Genomic DNA, 25,871 nt, shown 5'->3' with positions numbered 1-25,871 from the left:
CAGCCTGCAGCTGTAAGCCACCATTATACACCTAATTCTGTGAAAGCCGTCAACTTTTTCTCTCCGCAGTTTACCGATAGAGGCTCGCGCAACCGTACCATTTTTGTCGATGTAGGAGCGCGACCTGGTCGGTGGTGCCTTTCCGGCAAATACTCGAGACTGTTGTTCGAGTTCCAAGTTAAATGTGGCGAAACACCATATGCACACAACATTTTAAGGCAGCATTCACCTCTAAAAATATTTATTGCATTTGAATGTGCTTGCGGTCACCGCTCTATATTGTTTATTTCATTCCCCATGGGCTGTAATATGTTACATCCATTCGTGGTGATGCGAACAAACTCTTCTGCTAGGTGCCCTCTTGAGTATGCTATTACCGTGCTTCTTGTATTCTACATAGTGCGGGTATACATTTGAACGAGGATCACACAATTAAGTAGCCGCAGTTTAATTGAAAGTAATCCCATATTTCCATGTCTGGAGTTATGCGTTCCGTTACAAGTCAAAGCTTTACTTACAGTTGTTGCCTACATAGCTGAGCTGACAACTTCGTCATATATATCTTTCCACAGCTCCTGCACGAATGCCGCCTGCGGAGATGTGTTTATCTTTTCCAATGTCATTCTTAGCGCGGCCTTACTGAATGCGTCTCTCCAGTTCCCGATTTTCGCCTTCCTAACCACGGACACAGTCTCTTCCGTGTCTTTCGTCCTTCTCAAAGCAGTCTCCTGTGAGAGAATCGGGTTCTTGAACACAAGCTTAATAAACTCCTCCTTTGGAATACTTAAGAGAGTGCTCATATAGGAGGCGCTACACTTCCTGACGACATCGCTCAGGAGTTCCGGATTTGTGCGAAGCGATTCACCGTAGTCGCTATCCAAAAAGTCCGCCAGCCGCAGGGCAACGCCCTCGCAGTCCGTCACCATCTCTTCGTATGTCACAAAGAAAAAGTTCGGGTCCATTCTTCTCACGTAGCCAGCATGCACGTGCTCAAAGTACGGGCCAACACCGACGCGCCCGTCAAGAAACATCGACACGTAGTCGTCAAAGGCCACCCGCTCACTCAGTTCACGTATCTTCATGGCGCCACCGTACGATGAGCAGCAAACGTCCCACGGGTTCCGAGCGACGTAGACGTACTTAGCCTCCGCAATGGTTGCAAGCTTTCCTGGACGGATGTGCGTCAGGATGAGCCGCGGCGTTGACGTCACTACGTCCACTCGTTTGCCAAGATGCTCGAGAAGCAGAGACCTTTCACGGAATTCGTCGTACGAGTTGGCGCTGTTGCCCTTGTAAACGATGAGTTGTGTCACGTGCTGCATCCAGTGGGTTCCAGAAGACGAGTAGCTCATCTGAACGACGTCACCTGGGCGGGGCTTGAAAGCGAGGGCTTCGCGAATCGTGTCCGGGTTGAAGTGAATGTTGTACAGATCGCCGTCAACGTCTTGCGTAAACGGTCCTTTGCTGCTTAGCATATTGGTCTTCAAACTTGATGACTGAAAAAATGGATGAATAAGACAGCAAATTTTCAATGATTGTATAATGTTTATTCTTTCCATTCAATTTAAATTAACCTACTCAAAGATGCACCACTTTGGTATGTAGTAAAATTTTGTCCCTTTCGCATATAAGTGCTCGTGCTTTGTGTCTATGTATACAGATTTAACCAAGTCAATCTCACATCGAGTATAGGTTTCAATGTGCCAACAACCAACTAGCTTGTATGACACCATCAGTTGCAATTTTAATTGTTCGTTGAGTACAATTCATTCTGTAACGCCTTTCATTATTTCATCAAAAAGAAATAAAAACACTGTTTTGGTCACGTGCGTGAGCATCTTCTATAGTTCGTGAGTGCTCGTGTGTTTCTGTACGTTCGTGTATGTGTGGGCGTGTCATTTCCATGCACGTTTTGTGTTCATGTGTGCGCACGACTCTTCCTGCATTTCTTCATACAGGCTGTGTATGTACACGTTAGTGTTAGAAATGTGTGAGCATCTGTGGGCATCGGTGTACGTGCATGCGCTTCCGCTTGTCATAATAATAATAATAATAATAATAATCAGCCTGGTTATGCCAACTGCAGGGTATAGGCCACTCCCATACTTCTCCAACTACCCCAGTCATGTGCTAATTGTGGCCATGTTGCGCCTGCAAACTTCATCTCATCCGCCCACCTAACTTTCTCTCGCCCCCTGCTACGCTTCCCTTCTCTTGGAATCCAATCCGTAACCCTTAATGACCATCGGTTATCTTCCCTCCTGATTACATGCCCTGCCCATGCCATTTCTTTTCCTTAATTTCAACTAAGATGTCATTAACTTGCATTTGTTCCCTCACCCAATCTGCTCTTTTCTTGTCCCTTGACGTTACACCCATCATTCTTCTTTCCATAGCTCGTTGCGCCGTCCTCAATTTAGGTAGAACCCTTTTCGTAAACCTCCAGGTTTCTGCCCCATACGTGAGTACTGGCAAGACGCAGCTGTTATACACTTTTCTCTTAAGGGATAGTGGCAAACTGCTGTTCATGATTTGAGAATGCCTGCCAAACGCACCCCAGCCCATTCTTATCTTTCTTATTATTTCCGTCTCATGATCCGGATCCGCCGTCACTACCTGCCCTAAGTAGATGTATTCCCTTACCACTTCCAGTGCCTCGCTACCTATCGTAAACTGCTGTCCTTATCCGAGACCGCTAAACATTACATTAGTTTTCTGCAGAATAATTTTTATGCCCACCTTTCTGCTTTGCCTGTCCAGGTCAGAGTGCATGCATTGCAACTGGTCCCCTGAGTTACTAAGCAAGGCAATATCATCAGCGAATCTCAAGTTACTAAGGTATTCTCCATTAACTCTTATCCCCAATTCTTCCCAATCCAGGTATCTCAATACCTCCTGTAAACACGCTGTGAATATCATTGGAGAGATTGTATCTCCCTGCTTGATGCCCTTCTTTATTGGGATTTTGTTGCTTCTTTTATGGAGGACTACGGTGGCTGTGGAGCCGCAGCAGATATCTTTCAGTATTTTTACATACGGCTCGTCTGCACCCTGGTTCCGTAATGCCTGCATGACTGCTGATGTTTCGACTGAATCAAGCGCTTTCTCGTAATAAATGAATGCTATATGTAAGGGTTGTCTATATTCCGCACATTTCTCTATCACCTGACTGATAGTGTGAATACGGTCTATTGTTGAGTGCCCTTTACCAAATCCTGCCTGGTCCTTTGGTTGACATACGTCTAAGGTGTTCCTTATTTCAATTGCGATTACCTTAGTAAATACTTTATAGGCAACGGACAGTAAGCTGATCGGTCTATAATTTTTCAAGTCTTTGGCGGCCGCTTTCATATAGATTAAGATTATGTTAGCGTTCGTCCAAGATTCCGGTTCGCTCAAGCTCATGAGGCATTGCGTATACAGGTTGGCCAGTTTCTCTAGAACAATCTGTCCACCATCCTTTTACAAATCTGCTGTTACCTAATGCTCCCCAGCTGCCTTCCCCCTTTGGATAGCTCCCAAGGCTTTTTTTTTACTTTTTGTGGGATGTCAAATTCCTCTAGACTATTCCCTCTTCCATTATCGTCGTGGGTGCCACTGGTACTGTATAAATCTCTGTAGAACTCCTCACCCATTTGAACTATCCGATCCATATTAGTATTGATATTGCCGGCTTTGTCTCTTAACGCATACATCTGATTCTTGCCTATTCCTAGTTTCTTCTTCACTGCTTTTAGGCTTCCTTCATTCCTGAGAGCATGTTCAATTCTATGCCTATTATGCATCCTTACGTCAGCTGTCTTACGCTTGTTGATTAACTTGGAAAGTTCTGCCAGTTCTCTTCTCGCTATAGGGTTAGAGGCTTTCATACATTGGCGTTTCTTAACCAGATCGTTCGTCTCCTGCAATAACTAACCGGTATCCTGTCTAACGAAGTTACCACCCACTTCTATTGCGCAATCCCTAATGATGCCCATAAGATTGTCGTTCATTGCTTCAACACTAAGGTCCCCTTCCTGAGTTAATGGAGTTAAGTTCTGTCGCTTGATCCGGAATTCCTCTATTTTCCCTTTTACCGCTAACTCATTGATCGGCTTCTTATGTACCAGTTTCTTCCGTTCCGTCCTCAAGTCTAGGCTAATTCGAGATCTTACCATCCTATGGTCACTGCAGCGCACCTTGCCGAGCACGTCCACATCTTGTATGATGCCAGGTTTAGCACAGAGTATGAAGTCTATTTCATTTCTAGTCTCGCCATGCGGGCTCCTCCACGTCAACTTTCCCCTATCCCGCTTGCACCATTCAATCGCGCCATTCAAAAAGGTGTGATTCAAAAGGTGCGGCCTAGGTGCGATCAGGAATGAAACAGGTTCTAATCTGGCGGCGCACTGTATAGTTTGCTTATGCAAACCTACGTTTGAACAAACGGAAATATTGTATAAAAATGTGAATAAAATCAACCGCGAGATTGTGGAAGCCTACTTCATGCATGTAAACTCAGGCGCATGCGTCAGCCAGACTTCTATCACTCTGCAGGATAAAGAAACTGATTTTTTGAATGGCAAGATAGCCTAACACCCTTGTAAACGTCACTTTACACGTGTTTACATCTTCTGTATGTTATAGTCACTTGTTTGAAAAAATACACCAGTTGTTAGTCTGCGCTTGTATTGTGTATTTCCTCTCGTCCTTCGTCCTGGTTGCCCTGCCCACCCGTAGGAACATGTTTAATCACCAACTCGCCCAGCTTGCCGTCTTAATTCAAATGAGAGCGCGCCAAGCGTCCCAACGCGCTCGCTTGGCTGCGAGGAGCTCGTAACTCGCACAAGTGTTCAGCGGCGTTCAATCCAACATTAACGCTTTCGCATTCACAGCTCATAAGTGCTTCTAATAGGCGTCCTCGGATTTTTTAGCTCGTGTTCTAATCCCTGCGCTCTTAACACGGTTGCCACCTGCTCCAAACCTACATGCTTTCGACATCTGTGAAAGAAGAAGATAAACTTGCCAATTACACACAAAAATATGCTACGTCATAAGGACTCACTTGGTTTTTCAACAGTGGTGGTGGTGTCGTTTCTAGCGCATGTTCGCGGCATTTTCTTGTTTACGGGGACCCTGTTTTAGGAAATATCGAAAATTTTTAGACCTTATTGGAATAGCTGCTCGACTTAGTACTAGTACTCGACCTACTTAACTACTGCTACTAGTTCACATGTGCTTATGTTGCCCCTTTGTATGTGCAGCTGCGGATAGGCTATCACGTTCCGGTTGCACTAGAATACGACGAATACAGCGTTTAATGGCCCTCCTGCATTGAGGCTTCCGTGCGCATATGCACGGACATGCGATGGAGCAGCGGATGAAGTGCGTCGTGACCATGGCAAGAAAAGTGTCAAGTGGCGATGACGCTGCATGTTCGAACGAAAGCTCCGCCCGTGGCTACGACAGGCGGCGCTTATGCTACGGTAGGACGGTCGTTGTCGGAACGTCCGCTTCTTCCTCGGTGGTTTTTTCGGCACTGCAAGAGACAAAGGGTTCTACATTACCACGTGACACAATTTCATCCGAGTTGTAAAGATGTGCGAGGAACAAATACACGGCGTCCGATCTCGAAGGCTATAGAGCTGAGCCGAAAACGTTCCGCGCCAGTGAAAGGAATGCCGCGATCACCGAGCAACGATGGTTATCGAGGTTGTGCCAGGATTTTCAAATAATTTCTCGTGGATCCCCTGACGAACCACATTGGAGCTTATTTTGTTGTTTCTTAGAATTGAGCTGCTTGCTGCCTTGCCTGTTGTTAAGCTTCCAAAGGGTTTGATAGTCACAATTCGTCGGGTCTATTCTGCAATTTCTAGCGCACAAATAAATCGCAAGGGTTATGTTGCTGCTAAGTACAGAAAACTTCTGCTAAGTAATCTTGGAGCATATGAGCTTGGCTAAGTAAACGTAGATATTGGCCTACGGGCTGCCACGCACACATACGGCGAAATAAAACGAGCTCCAGAGAAGTTAAGAAGGATCTACGAGCGCGTGTGAAGACAGAAAGAGGAAGTTCAGGCAAGGTCACGTGGTACTGATCATTGTCACGTCAGAAGAACGGCATACGGAAGGCACACGATGACATTAGTGAAACTTCGGACTCTGAGCAGTCACTCAATACTGTGAAAAAATCTGGGTGCTAGGAGTGTTCTTGTCACCCATTCCTCATGACAGGTGCGTTGAACTGATATTTCCGATCACCGTGAATTGCAATGCAAAGAGAACAGTTTCTGGAAGGAAGGGAATGCCACCGAATTTGCATAAATAACACAGTGCCGCTTCCTATACAGCAATCTAGCAGTACAGCAACCCGTAATTCACGTTGTCTAAATATGTTCACACGCTTTGGGGCTTTTCTTGTTTGCCAGCAACTGTCGTTATCAATTTTGCATAGAACACCTAACGTTCCGAGTTCACTAATTTGCTGTTAGGAAGGCTACGTCACTCTGATACGTGCAATGCGTTCGCGTCCCAAAGTACCGCACGCACGGCGTTCAAGAAATGAAAGTCATGGAATAGGGATCACGGTTATCGTATCGTGCAAGACAGGTGAAGATTATTGTTGGAGGCATATAGATCAGCAAGAACTCCCGCAGTCTTACTGGAAACAAATATACATTTTTGGACTAAGACACACCAACATCGTACTGAGCCGCCTCTATTCGAACTCAGACTCACCAGACCAATTCTGCTTAGCCGGGCTGCATTCAGGTTTACTGAAATTCTAATCAGTCGGGCTCACTCTGAGGACTAACTGAAATTTTACTCAGTAGGGCGAGCTCGCACTTAGGCTTATGAAAATGCTACTCCGCCGGGTTCAATTTGCATTCAGGCTAGCAAAAACTTTACGCAGCCCGGCTAACTCAGACTTTCTCTAACAAAAATTTTATTCAGCCGGGCTCACTAGGACCAAGACTCAAAAAGCTTCAACTTAGTATATAACTCAACAGTAATCGCTCGGCTACCTTCCCAGACGAGTCCCAGGGTGAAGTTTCAATAGCGACCTGTGGCCATATGCAATAACACGGACTGCAATCACGCCAATTTGCAACACAGTGCTGTAGACTCTCAGTGGTGTGCACTCACACTGATTGACGTTACCGGCCACCTTCACGGATCTGAACGAGTACTGAAACCCTGAAACTGAAACCACTGAAACTCACACTAACCAGCACTCCTTCGCAATCACACTCGCGTGTATTCACCAAGTCAGTAGCGTTCATACGCGTATTCGCTACACTAGCATTTTTAAGTGTCCAGGTTTATATTTTAGGCAGTTGATAGGAATAATTTTTAATTTTTGCGTCAGAAAGCTACATTGTGGCCGTTAGTATCACCCCGTGGAAGCGGCAAGGTAGTCGTACGCATTCTACTGGTGACCTGATGGGGTCCATTTTGGAACGGGACATCTGGTAACCAGTAGAATTTGCTGTAATTGAAGTCTTTTGACCTAAATGCAAATTCCTTAGCTTGAAAACACTTTTGGAAAAACTTTCTCGTCTTGCCAAGCACTCCTGCCATTTTATAAGAACAACGGAGAGTTCTTGACGTGTACGTCGGCTAATTAAACGCTTATCTCACTGCCAACAAAACCGCTACCTCTCTTACATAAAAAAAGCCAGGCGCTTTGAATGGACCGCGCTCTCAGTTAATAAATAGTGAAACAGAATGAGATATCGAACCCGAATATAGGGATTAACATTCCATGGAAACACACGGAAAACGAAACACGTGTAGTGGGCCACTCCGGTCTAGTTAATTTCTACCAACTGAGGATGGCCTAACGCGCACATAAATGTAAGTAAACGAGCATTTTGGCATTCCGCGCCAATCCGAATGCTGCCGCAACGGCTGCGGAATCGAACCCTACGACCTCGTGTTCACCTGCAGAAAGCCATGGCCACTGAGGGCAGGCGGTGGGTGACACTGCTTCAACCAAAAACACTTGGTTATTTGCTCACTTTCAAGCTCCACCTCGAAGTGACGCAGAAGCGCGGCCCCTTCCAGCTGTCTACAGCGCCCTCCAGTAATATCTGTCACGGCTGTACAGAAGGGTGACGAAACAGGTTTGTCAGGGCAAAGCGAAATGTACTTTACACAGTTTTATAGCTTGAGCAATTTTGTGGAGAGAGAGATATATATAACTTTATTAGGTCCTTGATGGAGTTCAGGGGTGGCGGGCGTCGGTAGACTAACCCCCAGCCCCCCCTTCCTCGGACGGCGGCCAGTCCTTGGTTTTCTGTGGGCACTCCAGGCGGATTTCTGCCGTCGTCGTCGCCGTGATGTTCGGTGTAAAATCCAAAAGCGATAACATCGTTACCGCGCGCCGTATACTGTAGTGCGATGGAAAGTGTGCAAAGGTGAGCCGACGATGGTGGCTCAATCTTTCGCGCGCAGAGAGGGAAGCGGGGACGAAGCGCGCCGTCTTCCTTCGCGCGTAAAGCACCGTGGAGAAGGGCCTTCCACTCCAGCGGCGGCTGCGTATGGTGCGCGGCCGCGGGGGCCGTATCTTGAAAGCGATCTCCGATGGGGACAGAGTGCGCGAAGCGCGCATAACTTCGTGTGCACTGTGTCCTCGCCGCTTAGTTCGCGTTGAAGCGAGAGACAGCACGATGGTCAATTCGCTCGCAGCTGCTGCAGCGCTTCCTCACTCCAGCGTTCTGTCAGCGAAGTTGCGCGGTCATCGAGTTAGATGTGTAGTAAGCGTGTAGTGTAGTAAGATGTGTAGTAATTAGTAAGCGAATGTTTGCAACTTTGAACAGCCAATAAACCTACTATTCTTACTTCGTATGTTTCTTCATGGCAAGATGACAGCCGTCCTGACAACCAGGAATAATTCGACGTATCTTTTCATCGATCCATCTCCCTAAGCATGACTCTACTTAGTCAATTCTTTCTATGTCGTCTTTGTTCAAGGTTATTACTCTCTCTCTCTCTCACTCTTATATATATATATACATATATATATATAAACGCCGCGCGTGGCGTTTTCGAGCGTGCAGCTCACCGCTTTCATTCTGCCCCTTTTTCCCCTTGCTTCTCACTTTGATTTTGGGGGGCTTAAGCTTTTTCACACTTTGAACAGCGGAGTGCTCAACAGGATTGAGAAGAACGACCGCAAACGAAAACGGCCAGGCCCGCTTCCGTGGGGACGTTATATTACCGGAAGAAGGCGAACGCGTGAACGCTCTGTGTCTTTCTTTCCGGGAAGAAAAATTGAGAAACAAGAAGCAATTTAAAAAAAAAGAAATCGGCTTGCTTGAGGTGCGATTCGCTTCTCGCACAGAATCTCGCAGAAAACCTTGTCGGTGAAGAATTTCATGTAAGCTTTCCTTTGCATCCGCAGTCATGGTTCATTTGAGCGTGTATATTACATATATATATATATATATATATATATATATATATATATATATATATATATATATATATATATATATATGTGTAGCGAGCGATCTTAAGGCACCTCATCGTTTTCAGCTGTAAACAATCATTATCATCATTCCAGATCTCCATCTTCGCAAGTGGTATGTGCGGCCTCACCTAATATAATCGTGGTCCGGTTCCGCCCTTTCATGTGGTGGAAGTTCTCGATCCCCGTGCCGCATCAGCACCCTGTTCTCCCTGGAGCTGGGCTCAGGCCACGGGCTGTGCACGGTGGCCCCTGCTTCTACTAACGCTACAGCTCCAGCAACCCCAAGCACGCCACTTTGTACTGTCAGTAATCGCCAGCGTGATCGCCAGGTCTTCGGCAAGACTTCGCGGGGACGACATTGAGTAATGTATTCACAACTGCAACAAAGTCAGCGGTTATAACAAGTGCGACGACCATCAAAAGTTAGTAAATGCCGCATTTCACCTCACCCGCGTCGCGAAAGTATGGTTTGTCAACCCCGAAAGTGATATTGCCGATTTTGTCGCATTTACGCAGAAGCGTGAATGCATTCACGCATTCACGCATCCGACAGGTCTTCGGCACCACCGCTGGCCGATCTGACGCCACCAAAAAGAAGCTGGTTGACCGCTGCAAACACGAAGGCGAGTAGCATAGTTCGCACAGTGAAGTATTGGCGCTTTGCCGACGCGCCATGTTGCAACATGGTGGAAGCAGACGCATTCGACACATTTTAAGAGAATCACTCTTGCATAATGAAGAGTATCAGCCATGTCGCATTTAACGCCCTGGTGGTTGAAAACCCCACTTCGGTTACCGACACCACCACTGCATGCGAGTGGCTTGACGAGCTTCATTTCCTTCGGTTGCCGCGTCCGTAAAGCATTGCGCATCTTCTCGGTGAGGTTGTCTGCCTTTCTGTCCATCCGTCTTTGTTGCAGACCGTCCGTAGCAAACACATTGTTTCGCCGTGTTCTCTGAGGAGGACACACGCTGTCTTACTGGCTCGGACGCACTGTTGCGCTTCAGTGGCGATCCCACCGTTACAACCAGTTTGTTGCGTTTGTAGGCGATCCCACCGTTAGCAACCAGTTTCTTGTGTACTCCAGGGTAGCGTGCCGTACTGCTGCCGAGAAGTAGCGACGCCTGCCTTTCGAAGCTCGACCGACATTACTTATTGGGTAGCGTAGCGTTGTCGGCGGGCTGCAGGCATCCGGTAGACCATGGCGACCGAGCAAGGGCGAGACGAGTTGCTAGTGCGAAACTTGCACGGTTTATTCAAAGGTAGTTGAAAGAAAATAAGAAGAGCATGAAGTATGAAGTATCTCAAAAGTGCATTTCGGAGCCCATTAAATAAACTCTCTACAATCGTGTGGGCGGGATCTTGCTTCCGTCGATGACACGTGACAGGCACCGAGAGAGAGCCCCTCCTCCAGCAATACCGAGCACGGGAAGGAGAATTCGATCCTCTTTTCGACGAATCCGGGGAGAAGGTCGGGTGAATGACCTCTCCGGCGCCGTGGGGTCCGGCCAAGAGAGGGTAAGGGGATGACGTAGCACCCGCGGTGCCCGACCAAGTAGAGGGTAAGGGGATGACGTATGGCCCTTGGCGACCGACCATACCTAACAGCACGCACTTCCGAACAGGACACGTGGTCAAGAATATTTTAGGGAGCATGCTGTAACATAAAACCTCGGTAGAACCTACCTCACGGTGACTGTCGACAGCAACGCGTTTACCATTGAATCATTATAGCGACACAACGTATTGTCACAGTCAAAATGAGTTACGTATGAGGCCTCTATTGCAGCCGGACTCCTTTTTCGCGCTTCCCGAGGAACACGCAGCGCCACCTAGTGCCGCCGCCACGAAACCTTCACGTGGCCTCCGAAATGCATGGCACACCGATACGTGCGAACGCTGAAAAACGCGTCATACTGCTATGGGCTCCTCTCTCACGATCCTTTCTGGACACGCTCAGCCATCTAGTGGCGCTGCCTAGAACTCCGCGCGTGGCCCCCCAAGACTAGAAGCGTACCGTAACGGTGCCTGTGAACACTGACATTTATTCCCTCGCTTGCCGCACACTCAGCGGCACGTGGTCAATGACCCAAGTTGGCGAAAGGTTCACTGAAGAGCGGCACCTACCCAGTAAATTAATGGCGCTGCTAGTTAAAGCATTGGTGTAAAAGGCGTTCATTGAAAGAGAGAGAGAGAGAGAAAACATTTATTTATCATGAGTTTGGGCGACTACCTCACAGGGTGGAGCCCATAGTTCAGGGCCCCATTGGCTCGCGCTACTCCGCGTGCCCGCCGGATCAGCCGTCGCTGCTCTTGCGGGTCTGAGCTGGCCAGCGCAGTCTCCCAGGAGGAAGGGGAAGGTGAAGGAATAGGGGAGTAGCCTGGAGGGTGTGGGCACTCCCAGGTGCAATGATATACTGTGGGCTTTGCTCCACAATAGAGACAATATGAGGGATATTGTGTGGGGTGGAAGAGGTGAAGATAAAAGAGGCAGGGGAATGAATTAGCTTGAAGCTGTCGCCACGCGACGGCATCTTCTCGATTAAGGGAATTATGTCGTGGAGGGTAGTGTCTCCTGGTATCTCTGTAATATTATAGAGCTTCAGTGTAGTTCAGTGGTTCTGTCGGTGCGTCGTTTGGGTTGGACAGCTCTTCCAATGGCGCCCAGTTAGCGAGCTCTCGGGCTACCGCATTAGAGGGTTCATTACCATGGAGAGAGGCGTGTCCAGGTGTCCAGACGATACGCACCCTGTGTAACGCTGAGGGGTATAATGATGTAAGAATGCGGTGTGTGTAGGGTGTCACCCTCCCTTGTGCCAAAGTCCTGCAGGCGGTCTGAGAATCAGTGACCACTGTGATAGGTCCATCCGGCGCCGGCATGGTTGAAGCGTGTACGATGGCTAGGGCAATAGCAGCCTCTTACGCCGTGCCACTGTCCACAGCGTTGAGCGTGGCCGAAGCTCTCAGAATGTCTGCACTATCTAGTACGACTAGACATAGGGCACGTTTTTGTGGGCAGCGGGCCACGTCGGTGTATAGGACTGGGGTGTTTGATTTGTCATCGCCAAATAGGCGAGCCAGGGCTTGTGCTCTTGCCTTTCACCGACCTTTATAACGGTCAGGGTGCATATTCCGGGGAATTGGGGCCACGTGAATTTTGTTGCGAATGCTAAGCGGAAGTTTGCGGTTTTCCTCTTGTAATTTTCTTGGTATTTGGTATCCTAGCCGGGATAGAATGTGGCACCCTTGCATTGTTCGTTGCAGACGTTGCAATTGGCTGTTAAAATGACCTTCAACTAGTTCGCGGATGGTTTTGTGCACCCCCAGTCATAGTAGGAGCTGCGTAGACGCATGTTGGGGTAGTCCCAGCGCTGCCTTTAGTGCCGTACGGAGGAGGGTGTCCGTCTGGTGCATCTAAGTCTGAGTCAGATTATGATAGAGGAGGTGGTAGGTTAATCGGCTACTTATGAGGGCTTGCACGATTCGAAGTACGTCTTTTTCTTTCAGTCCTTGTCGGCGGTTTGTAATGCGCTTTACCATGTGCGTTATTTGGGTAACATGTTGGCGGAGCATGGGTAGGGTATGTGTGGCCTTCCCGTTGTGTTGTATGTGAAGTCCTAGTACACGTAGAGTCCTGCGCAGACAGACCTGGTCGATAGCCGAATAAGGTATTGGGAAAGAATTGGTTCGCTTCGAGGTGAGGCTGGAGGCAATTTAGAACTACGTGCTCGAAGAGTTTGCCAATACACGAAGTCAAGGAAATGGGTCTGAGATTTTGGAGGGACAGCGGTTTCCCGGGTTTCGGAATTAAGGTGATATCGGCGTGTCGCCATTCCTGTGGAAGCGTTCCGTTTTGCCAATTGTCGTTGTAGTATGCAGTGAGTTGCTGTATGACCTGGTCGTCGAGGTTGCGTAGCAGTGCATAGTGAATGCCGTCTGCTCCGGGCGCCGTGTTTCGTCTTATGCCGTGTAGGGCTGCTCTCACTTCTGTCTCTGTAATATCGCCGTCCAATTGGGTTTCTTCGTCGTGTGGATAGTCTTTGTACTCCGGTCGGTGGCCTGTAGCAATGTATCTTTGTTGCAGTGTTTGGAGGAGCGCGTCATCATTCATTCGTTCTTTGTGGATTATAGTGCGGACTGTGTTCGTTGTGCGCGTTTTTGTGTGTGTTGGGTCGAGTAGTGCTCTGAGGAGGGACCACGCTTTGGAACTACTTAGTGTGCCATTAAGGCGGTCGCAGAGGTTGTGCCAATTGCTATTAGTGAGGCTGGTGGCGTATTCTTCAGCTTCTACTGTGATCCGGGCGATTCTTTGTTTCAGCCTACGGTTGTGCCTCTGCCTCTTCCATCATTTGGTCAGGCCTCTTCGAGCATCCCAGGGATGGAGCAGATGTCTGTCCACATCCGGTGTCTCCGTTATTGCAGTAATTTGCTTAGTGGCTGCTTTAAAATCTGCTTGTAGCTGTTGTGTCCACTCGCCTAGAGATGGCGGGTCTTGTTGTTCAGGTTTGGTTCTGTTGCGCCGGAAAGTGTCCCAGTTCGTTATCTTAATTGAACGTTCTGGGGTGCGTATGGCCACTAGTTGGACTTCTGTGGCCAGAATGCTGTGGCCACTGCCCAGATTCTCCGTTAGGTTGTTCCAGGAGCTTTGAGTCAACCCCTTGACCATTGTTAGGTCAGGGCAGGTATCCCTGCTTACACTGCTACCCGTTCTGGTTGATTTGTCAGGTTCTGTCAGCAGAGTGAATTGATGAAGGCTCATGGCGTGGGCTAGACGGTGGCCTTTTGGAGTTTTTGTTTGGTACCCCCAGGCTGGGTGGGACGCATTGAAATCTCCCAGAATAATCAATTTTTTGGCTTGTTTACTGGCGGCCGAAAAAAGTTGTCCGAAGTCGTCTCGTCGCGATTTGGGTGGCACATAACCAGTGTATTAGTGGCGCAGCTTGCTAATGTGTCGGATTGCTGTTCTTGAAGAACCGTTGTGACATGAGTTCGATTCCGCTCAGTGTCAAAGAAAGTTAAGGGATCATTATAGAGTGGCATAATCCTAGTCGCACATACCGATAGTTACCTAAGGCGGCGTCAGAGACTTTCATTGAAGAGCAGCACACACCACTTAGCGTCAAAGATGGTCATTGAAGACCAGCACAGACCGAGGGACACATACCCAGTGCTCCAAGTCGGTGTCAAGACTCATTGAACTACAATGCCTATCCAGTCCTGCATCCACAGTGACCCATGTCGGAGCCAATGAGGTTCGCTGAAGAGCGGCACACGTACACATCGCCACATACTCATTGACCCCAGTTCGTCCTACGATTGGCTTCTAACCTGTTCCCTCGGCACAGCAGCCACATGCGTTGCCCCTCGACCATGGACTTCCCAGCGACCAAGGCAGGAGGGAAAACGGCTACATACATACTCATCTAGTCACATAAAGTGCGTGAAGCATCACAAGAATGCGAACGCTTCAAAAACGAGTGTAACAAACGTGGTGCTACCTTCGACTAGAATTAATTAGAAGGATAGCGCAATATTCTGCCAAAATCCAAGATGACAAGCAGAAGCAAGAGATAACGTTGTCAACGTTGTATAGGTACCCATGCAGGGTACCAGAATTTTCTTATTCAATAAGGACAAAGACTGTTCACGACGAGAGCAACGACGCTTCGTCGTTGTCGAACAGCGCAGCCTTGCACATTCGCACACGTGCTTTAACCACGGCTATGTCGGCTGGTATACGCCCCAGGTAAATGAGAATTGCGTCATGAGCGCCAACTTCTTTCCTGGCGCTTGATAGACCAAACTCCAGGAGAACAAAAATGCAACAGAAAGCTCAGTGCCGTTCCACTTTGAAGAACACTGACCAGCGAAGCTGTGTATGTGAACCCCTTAATGGCAAACTGCACCTCCTCCGCGGGCCGGCCCGGTATTGCATTATCTATGGGACGGGCCCAAGTAGGGGGAGTGCTTAACGCCTGTTTCACCTTCGCCGCAGGTCGGCCCGGCATTGCTCGATAGCTATACTGCAATGCACTATGGCATTATAGGCCCTAGAGTGCAAGGCATTATAGTGCAATACTCTATAGCTATAGGCATTGCACTATAGCTATATCCTTAAAGCTATATTTTCGTCATTCTAGAAGAACGCTTATGAGCTTGAATGGTCTCCTTCAAAGATAGGAAGGGCCGATGAATTTTTTTCTGTTCAAGGTGCACGAGCCAGCAAGGCATGGCCGGCGGCTATTTTGTGCCGGCAAAACATAAGTAGGCAGAAAAAATATGGTTTATTCACTGTTTTTATTAGAAACCTGTGAAATACACAACGCAGTAATGTACAGCTTAGTAGGTCATTATTCAGTACACATGGGCGCATTCTGTGCTACGATCATACATACATAATACAGCGTCCTACAATTTCTCACCCGCCGTGGTTGCTCAGTGGCTATGGTGTTGGGCTGCTGAGCACGAGGTCGCGGGATCGTATCCCGGCCACGGCGGCCGCATTTCGATGGGGGCAAAATGCGAAAACACCCGTGTGCTTAGATTTAGGTGCACGTTAAAGAACCCCAGGTGGTCAAAATTTCCGGAGTCCCCCACTACGGCGTGCCTCATAATCAGAAAGTGGTTTTGGCACGTAAAACCCCAAATATTATTATTATTACAATTTCTCATAGACAGAAGAGTGCTACAGAAGCCGTGTTTGTTTGCTGTGCACAACTCAACTCCACAAAAGCACTTTTTGTCGCAATAGTCATTTGTGAATAATAAAAAGATTAGCAAGAGCAGGAGATCCACATTTTTCGCATACCAATGAAAACAACTTCCTCTCTTAGTCCATACAACGGGTTTACTTGCTAGACCAGGAAAGAAGCAATATCTTGTAAATTTTTGCATACGTCTCCTCGTGTCAATGTGCCGATAAATATTTAGCAAATTATATTCATGCCTCTAGTTTTTTCATATTTGGTATTGCTAGTACTACAACATGTAAGACCACTAGAGCTCCACTCACATCTGTAACATTGTGAGCAAGGTATCATTACAAGATTCCTGACGAACATATCACAGATGTTTCTTAAAATTTGTAATGCACTTCGTTTGTTCTGTTGTCTAGGCACAACGGGCACATTTCCAAGACAAGTTTTTTTTTCGAGAAACAGTAAATACACGAGAAGCATGTGTCGGTCGGCGGTTCATCGTCAGTAGAGGTTGGGCAAGGACAGAGTGATGTACAAAGGTATTACTGAACGCGTAGATTCAGGACATGGAGAAATATTTTCTAAGAACAACGCAAGTCGTCTGCATTCGATGCATCAGAGCCACCTGCTCAGAACAATTCTCTTTTGAATGCTTTTCAAGACCTTCCTCTAGCACACTGAACGTACGTACATTACGCAGTTTCTTTAACGGACCTTACAGGCTCATCTACATGCGACCTGTATAATGCATAGAACAGGTGTTAGAGCTGTGTTACAAATTTTATCATTCACTGGAGGTCGTCCGCCATGAGAATTTCGAGTTCGACACAATAGGGAGGCGAAAACATTCCAACCTCTCCAGAACATTCGTTTCTGGCACAGCGTGCTTTCTTAACTTATCAATATTATTCGTGGCTCTGCATAAAGAAGACATCCTCCCCCACCCCCACTCACACACGCGCGCGCGCACTTTGTCATATTAACGAAACCAATAAAGCCACAAGTGTGGAGCAACATTAGCGCTTGGACAACTTTACTGAAGTAAGCTCAATGAGATCTTTGCATCCCAATGTCCGTGCATGGTAGCTATGTAACATTTCTTTAAAGAGGAGGGTGCAAGTGTGGGAGCAGGAATTGTCAGCACAAGGAATAAGCTGCACGATGGAAATATGCAGATATGGAAATATGCCGAAATATTTTGTAAAAATTGGCTAATCAGGAGACCGCCATAAGAACTATCGGAATGGCAAAATAAATAAAATATTCATACGCGAAGAGCTCCAAGCGTCCGGCCTGCTCAGTCCTCCCGTCCTCCAGCATCAACCTTCGGTTCCTGGCCTGCGCAACATCACCAAAGAGGAGCTGTCCTCCATGACCTGCGCTGCGAGCTGTACCCCTCCTTCGCCGTCAACCTCGTATGCTCAGGTTGCGGCTATGCAACCAGCGTTCATTCAGAAGGGGCCACGTGCTCCCGCTACTGCTCCCAACCATATGTCGGCTCTGACAACCCGTCCGCCTGCTACAGCATTTTACACTGCCCGGCCTACGCCCCGCCCCATTTGTTATTACTGCGGTAATATCGCGTTTCTGCCGAAGACGACAACAGGACAGCAGAAGCTTGATGAGGGCGAGTTGGTGTTGGTAATGCATACTTGATGAAAAGAGCGCTACGAAGACGCGGACGAAAGAACAACATGTATGACAGACAAGGCGCTCGCCCACATCAGCGCCTTGTCTGCCGTACATGTTCTTTCTTCCGCGTCTTCGTAGCGCTCTTTTCATCAAGTATGCATTACCAACACCAACTCGCCCACATCAGCGCCTTGTCTGTCGTACATGTTGTTCTTTCGTCCGCGTCTTCGTAGCGTTCTTTCATCAAGTATGCATTGACAACAGGACGAACGCCGTAGCTACGATGTTTATGAGAGAGACCCGTTGCTTGCCCTCGAGTCCGTACCAGCGCCGGCTTTCCCCACGCCCACTTTCTCCACCTACCGAAGCGCCTCGCAACTACCATCCCGGGCGCCGCCCCTCCACCACTTGCGAGACAGCTGTTAAACATCGACGGTTTATTTTGCAGGTCGCGCGCTGAAGACGATGACGCTTGCCATGATTATGAATATATACAGGTGAAGAAGATGAAGCAATATAATGCTCACAATATCATTAGGAAATTTCGTAATTTTCAAGCTCCTGGAGCTTTCCTTCTGCAGTGGACTTTCTATCCCTCTGGTTTTTTTTTTAGATCCAGATTGATGTCATTTATGTGCAGCATAAGCTGCTGCACCAGGTCTATGCGACACTTTAATATTAAAGGAAAATATTTCTTATAGTATATTACTGTATAGCTCATATTTCAGTACAGTGGTAACACCGCACAAGTGCGCGACCACGCCACCGTGCTCCATAAAACATTTCTCCATGTCCTTCCCTTCCTCCTGCGATAATGGAGTGACACCTGGCTCCGCAAGAGTTGGTAGAGCTGTAGGCTCACGATACATCAACTTTTCTGGTGCTTCCCTCGTGGTAATCTTTCGGCAGCTCTTTAACTTTGCTGACTTGCGATACCTTTGTGTATCATTCCTCAGCTAGTGGCTGACACCTGCGGCCTCTGGTGAGTACATTTCCGCCTCTCTGCGCCGGTGTAGAACCTGTAAAGACAGATACATCACTGGAACATCTTGGTGGGATAGTTCGCGAATTTTCGCCATAGTGGCAAATTGTGGAAATGAACACTACACACAGGCACACAGCACAAGGGCAGCGTCCTAACTATGCTTGAGTGTCGCGTTCCATCGTAAAGTGAATTCCATTGGCAACACATTGCGTGCCATATGACATCGCTTCACGTTTATGAAAATACGACTTGAAAAGCCCGTTCATTATCATATATGTAGTGCACATGACAGAAAACAGAACTGTTTCCGTAATATAGTACTTTTAACCCATGCAGGTCACTTCTGATTGTAATTGCCAGATTTCAAGTAGAACAATACCTCCAAAAATTAATAAGTAAAGTTCCAAGTTTTAGCGCTATTCCCGTGCCACATGTTAAGCATCGCTGGTTTCTCAATATCTGGCTGAGAATAATAGGCATCATTTTTCTAGAGCCAGTTTTTGTGATCGATGACAGATTTTCATTCGTCTTTTTTAGGATTGGGTAATTGAGAGTTTTAAAGCGAAAGTATTAAGTGGCTCGCTGCAATGGTTCATATCAGAAATAGGCGGCGTCTAGTTCACCGATGCAAAAAATATGATCATCACGAATGGTAAGGTGTAAGCTTGGGTGAGTTGGTGATTCAATATACATATGTGTGTACGTGTGCACAGCGCAAAAGACGAGGACTCAAGGAAGAACACAACACAGCGCCTGTGTTGTGTTCTTCCTTCAGTGCTCGTCTTTTGCGCTGTGCACAGATGTCGACATCGGGAATGGCTCATAACCACGTAAGCAGGCAGAGACGCAATGCCTGAACATGAAGAAACGAACGAAAGAACGAACGAAAGAACAAAGAAAGAACGAAAGAAAAGAAGAAAGAAAGAACGAAAGTAGGGAAGAAAGGAACTAAGGAAGAAAAGAAGACGGAAAGAATCGGAAAAAAAATTATGGGGTTTTACGTGCCAAAACCGCTTTCTGATTATGAGGCACGCCGCAGTGGATGACTCCGGAAATTTTTACCACCTGAGGTTCTTTAACGTGCACCTAAATATAAGTACACGGGTGTTTTCGCATTTCACCCCATCGAAATGCAGCCGCCGTGGCCGGGATTCCATCGCGCCACCTCGTGCTCAGCAGCCTAACACCATAGCCACTGAGCAAGCACGGCGGGTTGGAAAGAAACAGAACGAAACAACCTTGAGGCAGTGCATTAGGTGCTCGCGTGTGTCGTTGAGGAGGTCGAACTACAGCGCCATACGTTTACTTCACAGTGCGGGCTTATGTCTCGCAAGAAGTCTGACCCCTTCAATCTTATAAGTTAATGCATTACCACATGTGCAGCAGGCTTTCACCTTCATGAGTTACAGGAGTGCAAAGTGCTGCCGAATTTTTATTCAGTTTGGCTTCATTTTTCTGCAAAATACCCATAAGAGGAAAACTAACGTCCAATAGCTTAAAGCTGTTGGGCAACTAAAAGGTGGAATTTTCGCTACGGAATAATTTCCGCTATGAAACGACAAACCAAACTTGGGGAGAATGCTCCGCGGTCACTTGGTGGCCATGGTAATGGGCTCCTAAGCAGGAGGTCACGGGATTGAATCCCGGCCACGGTGGCCGCATTTCGGTGGGGGTGAAATGCGAAAACACCCGTGCACTTAGATTTAGGTGCACGTTAAAGAACCCCAGGTGGTCTGAATTTCCGGAGTTCCCCACTACGGCGTGCCTCATGATCAGATCGTGGTTCTGGCACGTAAAACCACATAATTTAATTTTTAACTAAGCTAGGGGAGAACGCGGCAGTGCACTGCAAGAACGGGCTTCATCGTATCGTAGGTTGTAGCGCCAAGCGCAGCGCAACAATTTACGAATTTGAATTCACTCATTGTCAACGAAAACTGCACCGCTATTTCGCTCGCGGCCTAGTGGTCGGACCCACGCAAACAAGGATCAAGACTCCGCCAGGCTACAAGAATCATTACGCAGGACGGACCAGGCGGAGCAGCTCTGGGCCGTCCAGCGAGCCCACGATGCGGCCAGGGAGTTACAACTCCCGGCCCCAACGAGGGAGTAGCCCGCTCTATGGGGCCTTGCGTCCCGTAGCTCGCAGGACCTTTCATTAAAATTATTCAATCCAAAAATAATCGGGAACATCGCGCGCCGCAGACGAGCAAGCGATAAACTGACAAGCGCGCGGTTTCTGGGTGCACAGATTTCGCTGCGTAACGTATAACATGCAATTGGGTGCTGCATCATGAGACGATGGCGTGGAAAAAGACAGCGCTCGCCGTTCTCGTGGCACTTGCACCATTTCTCTATGCTTGCGCCATGCCCTGTCAATTTCCGCGCGAAAATAACCAATTGCAGAAGCACAGAATCGAAAGCACTAATAACTTGTTTTCCTTACCTTCATCGAGCAGGGACCACTCCTCCACTCCAGCAATCGGCACAAGTCTTCTTTTGTCTGGGTTAGCGTATAGCCCCTCTCTGTGAAGTGGCCCGAGCAGAAGCGGTAGCCGTTGCACGTTTGCTCACATGTCAATCCCGCCAGAACTCCTCATTTAGCGTAATTTCGTCATATGTCACATCTGAAGGGTGGGCAAAATGCCGCGTGGTCGTGATTAAAGGACACCTAAAAGCGAAAACAAATTTAAGACTACGAAGTGACAAAAGAATCATGTCCTTCTAGGCACAGGTTGAACATTGCAGCGCACCTCGGTCATCGCGCAGGTAACTCGAACGTGTTCTTGTAGAGTTAAAAACGCAAGCAGTTTCTGCTATGCAACTGATCCTTTTTTTTTCGTCTGCCGTGTTCTTGAACATTCAAAGGTGCTGACGTCGAGAGAAAAGAAACTGACCGCCGAAATGCCCTCCAGCGTAACCAGTTTGTGCAGCAAGTATAAATACCTTCTGAGGATATAAATTGAAAGTTTTGTACTCATGTGAAAACTGAAGATTAACCGCTAACATATACCGTAGCGAAATTCCAGCCTGCGCGTCGGCTAGCATCAATCGGTTCATGCGCAACTGCCAACAAGTAGCTTCAGTTTCTTACAATCACCGCTGAAAAATGTACCGTGCCAAACAAAAAAAGGAAAGAAAAGATGTCCACTTGAAAACAACAGCGGAAGATCTTTCGTTTCCTTCTACAGCTGTTTCGATGTGGATAACGCTTGTTTCTTCATAACGACTGCAGGAAAAGTATGCTTACCTTTGGTCCGCTGGGTGAGGAAAACATTTCGCCCTGCTCTGCCTCCCCGAGACACCCCACCACACCGCCTTGCAGCACGCCTTGCGTCCTTTCCTCAGTTTTTGCGACATTGCCGAAACCTTCGCGGACACAGAAAGAAACTAACTGCAGAGCATGTGAAAAGAACGTGCACGTGCATAAAAACTAGCGGGAGCAGACGAACAGAATGGCAGCCGAAGCGATAAGAATGAAAGCGCTGCCCGTTGGGGGGCGCAACAACCGCAACAATCGCAACAGTCTTCGCTGTCTTGAAAAAGATATAAGATGCCGAAAAAGAAAATAGCCAAAAGCACATTTCTACACATAGTTGCATCTCTTTACTTTATTGCTACGTAGGTTGAAATGAAAGAGCCACGTATGCAAAAGGTATCGAATTTACCATTGGCTTCCAGTGTATTGGCGACGCATTATTGCCAGTAGCGAAACTAGCCCCATTGTCCAGCCATTGCCTTAACCGGGTATACGAACTTATTTCTCGTGTCTGCTTATCAATTTCGGTTCTTTTTTTTTCGGTATATATTCTGTTAATCTTTTAGTCAACGCCAGTCGGAAGCAGGGCCCTGTTCGTTGTACGTTTTTCCTCTACACTTGTTCGCAGCGCGTATTGAAAGTTTACTACGAATTGCCAACTTGCCCCAAGTTCACCCCCTCTTAATGTGGGCAAATTACTACTTCAGACACGTATATTTACAAATAGCTTGCACAGGTTGGGGCGTACGTTCAGATAACTGCTTCCATAGCCTCCCAGCTTGCCTCGCAGTTACCTGTTGGCGTCAGGGTCTTCACCAGCGCCGTCTTCACCAAGCGTGCCGGCTTGGGGTCCGGTTGCCCCCTGATCAGAGACGTCGCTCTCGATGGCCAAGTGGCGCTCTTTTAAGGTCATGTCCTGTTCGGCACCTTTATCTGCGCGTCGTGTCATTTCGTCTGAGCAACGATACTGGGAGTACAGCAGCGCTCGATTCTGTTTTCATTGCGATAGCGCAATTGTCACGACGAACGATCGAGGCGAGTTTGCACTGTCAATGTGCAGAGTCCTTCAGCACAACACTAACCCCCGTATGCAGAGATACAACTTAAGTCGAAGCACATGCTTGACTTGATTTAGATGACGCCTGGCGTTAACGTGCCCAAAGATGCTCACTACGTTTCCTTCGGGCGTTCCCGATTGGCGTCACTCGGATCAAGTCAAGCATGTGCTTCGACTTAAGTTGCATCTCTGCATACGGGGGTAAGCCTTGCTATTACATTCAATGATTTGTCCTTCGCTGAAACCCTATCTATCTATCTATCTATCTATCTATCTATCTATCTATCTATCTATCTATCTATCTATCTATCTATCTATCTATCTATCTATCTATCTATCTATCTATCTATCTATCTATCTAGCGTGCGTGCGTGCGTGTGTGTGTGTATGTGTGTGTGTACGCGTGCGCGTGTGTGTGTGTGCGCGTGTGTGTGCGTGTGTGCGTGTGTGTGCGTGTGTGTGTGTGTTTGTGTGTGTGTGTGTGTTTGTCTGTGTGTGTGTGTGTGTGTGTGTGTTTCATATAACCACTTTGGCTTCAGCATAGCCTTACCTTCTAACAGTTATCGTTACCAGTACTGGCTGCCATGACTGTACATGCACGAATTTTCTGGTCTCTCGACACTTGCCGTTACCGTCCGGCAAGTCTACCGGGACGGCTTCCGGTGATTAACGTGATTGTGCAAAAACATGGCAACTCCCACACTGCTCGCTTCGATTTTAATTCGCTGTTGCTACTTTCTCTACGACGACAAATCACTGCTGGTGTACTTTATAAACGTGCGGTGAGACTATGCGAAGACCGATTTATCATTTATTTGTTTCTGCCACGTCACAGAGCGAGTACACACGTGGGCACATTAGAATCAAAGCGGAAACATTTGTGTTTCCGTATGTTAGCAAGCAATTGCGGTAACCGGTGTATCGAAGCCGTCACTGTATACTTGCCGGACGCTAACGGCCAATACCGAGAGCCCAGTTATCTCTGCGTATGCGCCGTCGTGGTAACCATTGACGATAACGGTAATTGTGGAAGGCTAACGCTGTAAAAAAAACTGTCCAGCTTTTACAGACAAGATAAAGCTCTCTAATGGAGAGTCTTGGCGTGAACGTATCACAGTTTACGCAACAGAAAAACATCGGATACGTCAACGGCAGCAGTAGCAGCGCTGGTAGCGTCATCTTGTGACACTTTCTCTAAACACATCAAAAACACTGTTTTGTCATGGCATTGGCGAGTCAGTTCTGCGAAATCCCACAAGGGGGACGAAGATTTAGGAAATAACAAAATGGCATTCCATCCAATTGTATAGCAAGAAACTACAAAGGAAACCCGCGAGGGCTTTTTCAAAAAGAAAGCTTCGCAATCCAGCTCCCGGATTTGAACCCGGGACCAACTCCTTTCCGGGGGTTGGGTGACTTTTTTTTTCATGCCATGTCACTGCTCTCGCAGATAGGTAACAAAATATTATTCTGCTCTACATTAGTGATCACTGCGGGTTTGACACCTGTGCACCGAGAGGCAGGTATAACACATACTAGAATAGAACTTGTTGTTGCATGGTTAGTGCTAGTTCACTTTGAAAAGAACTAGCACGAAAAGGCACGACACACATGACTAGGCAGCTAGCCCTGTGCCTAGACGAGTGCCGTTCGGGCAGTCGTCCTGTTGTCTAGTCTTGTGTGTCGTGTCTGGTTTTGTGTCACTTCTCGCAAAAATAAGACACTAACAGCATCGTAGCACTGTTTGTTCTATCTTACGACGCAACAATGTGAAGAAACATGCAATGAAAGAAGGTTCCACCGCCACACCTATGACTGGCGCTGGCTAACACTCCCAGGGTTAATTTTCGGCACGCACATATACTATAACCAACGAAGGGAACGGGGGTGTGTGCCGTCGTCACCTAATTGGCAAAACGTTGCACGCGTAATGCGGAAGACGTGGGCTCTGCTCCCACCTGTTGTCTTTTCGTCCACTCTCATTTCCCCCTCTTTTCGTTAATAACGCGATTAGCATTCATTGGAAACTTGAGTCAGTTTGCGGTATGTATCTAACATCTTTCAAAGAACCCTGTGACCCAACCTTGTCTACAAGCTCGCACCACTAGGTATCTGACGGCTGCCATCTTGTCAAGCATGAGACGCTGGGTGTGTGCCCGGATGCAATACTTCCTGCTGGCTGCTGGCTGGTCTATTAGACAACCTGGGTCACGCGGTACGGCTAATTGGATGTGTCCTCGAAGAGTTGTCTGTTGGGCTAGTTGGTCGTCCAGCGCTTGTCCTTGTCTGTCTTCCTTGTGTCCGTGGTTTTATTCGCGCTTAGCTACTACTTCAAATATGGATGTGTCCTCGAACAGGCAACTTCGGCACTTCGTATGCGTTATTGGTATGCGCACAATCTTGGTCGATTCCCCAGAATAATTGTGCCAAAAGTATTTTGTTCCTTCAGTGACAATGCGGTGTGTCGCTTCATCCATATCTCCCAATCCCAATAACGTACATTCATCCTGCGATGGGTTGTGGCGGACCGTTTTTATGCCGTTTCAGTTAAACTTGACACGTAATTTCCCCTACGCTTTTTCTGGCTTTATTGCCCGTTTTCTTCACACGGTCGTAACGTAACGACACATCGACCCCCCTCGCATGCCCGTAACTATTTTGAAAGAAAGAAAGATGTGTATCTTTTTTCCAGGTTATTATACACAAGTAACAATCACTTGTCGGACCTGTAGCCGAAGGTTAGCTGAAGGTCGGATATAAAGATATAAAGGAAATCCTAGCATAG

The 25,871-nt window shown here is 47.6% G+C and overlaps 2 protein-coding genes across 3 annotated transcripts in view; both read right to left on the bottom strand.

Annotated features, from left to right (window-relative positions):
* Nucleotides 1-224: 224 nt before the first annotated feature.
* On the bottom strand, nucleotides 225-22,276 carry LOC139046646 (amine sulfotransferase-like). 2 transcript variants are annotated; one of them, XM_065427748.2, is made up of 4 exons: nucleotides 22,021-22,276; nucleotides 21,217-21,397; nucleotides 18,713-18,804; nucleotides 225-1,496 (listed from the first exon to the last, which is right to left on the bottom strand). In XM_065427748.2, exon 4 carries the CDS (start codon nucleotides 1,473-1,475, stop codon nucleotides 528-530), a length of 948 nt encoding a protein of 315 aa, XP_065283820.1. In that variant the 5' UTR covers nucleotides 1,476-1,496; nucleotides 18,713-18,804; nucleotides 21,217-21,397; nucleotides 22,021-22,276; the 3' UTR covers nucleotides 225-527. The 2 variants fall into 2 exon arrangements, with proteins under 2 accessions (XP_065283820.1, XP_065283821.1); XM_065427749.2 differs by having other exon boundaries at nucleotides 18,722-18,804.
* LOC135898665 (uncharacterized) overlaps nucleotides 4,665-25,871 on the bottom strand; it is a 42,032-nt gene continuing 20,825 nt past the window's right edge. The window contains exons 5-6 of the mRNA XM_065427751.1: nucleotides 22,824-22,962; nucleotides 4,665-5,518 (exon numbers count right to left, since the gene is read on the bottom strand). Coding sequence (XP_065283823.1) covers nucleotides 5,461-5,518; nucleotides 22,824-22,962 — 197 coding nt within the window. The 3' untranslated portion in view covers nucleotides 4,665-5,460. The remainder of the gene's footprint in view (nucleotides 5,519-22,823; nucleotides 22,963-25,871) is intronic.

Source organism: Dermacentor albipictus, chromosome 8 (assembly GCF_038994185.2).
Source record: "Dermacentor albipictus isolate Rhodes 1998 colony chromosome 8, USDA_Dalb.pri_finalv2, whole genome shotgun sequence".
Classification (NCBI taxonomy): domain Eukaryota; kingdom Metazoa; phylum Arthropoda; class Arachnida; order Ixodida; family Ixodidae; genus Dermacentor; species Dermacentor albipictus.
Note: the sequence above shows the minus strand (reverse complement) of the source record. Positions and strands in the feature narration are given on the sequence as shown.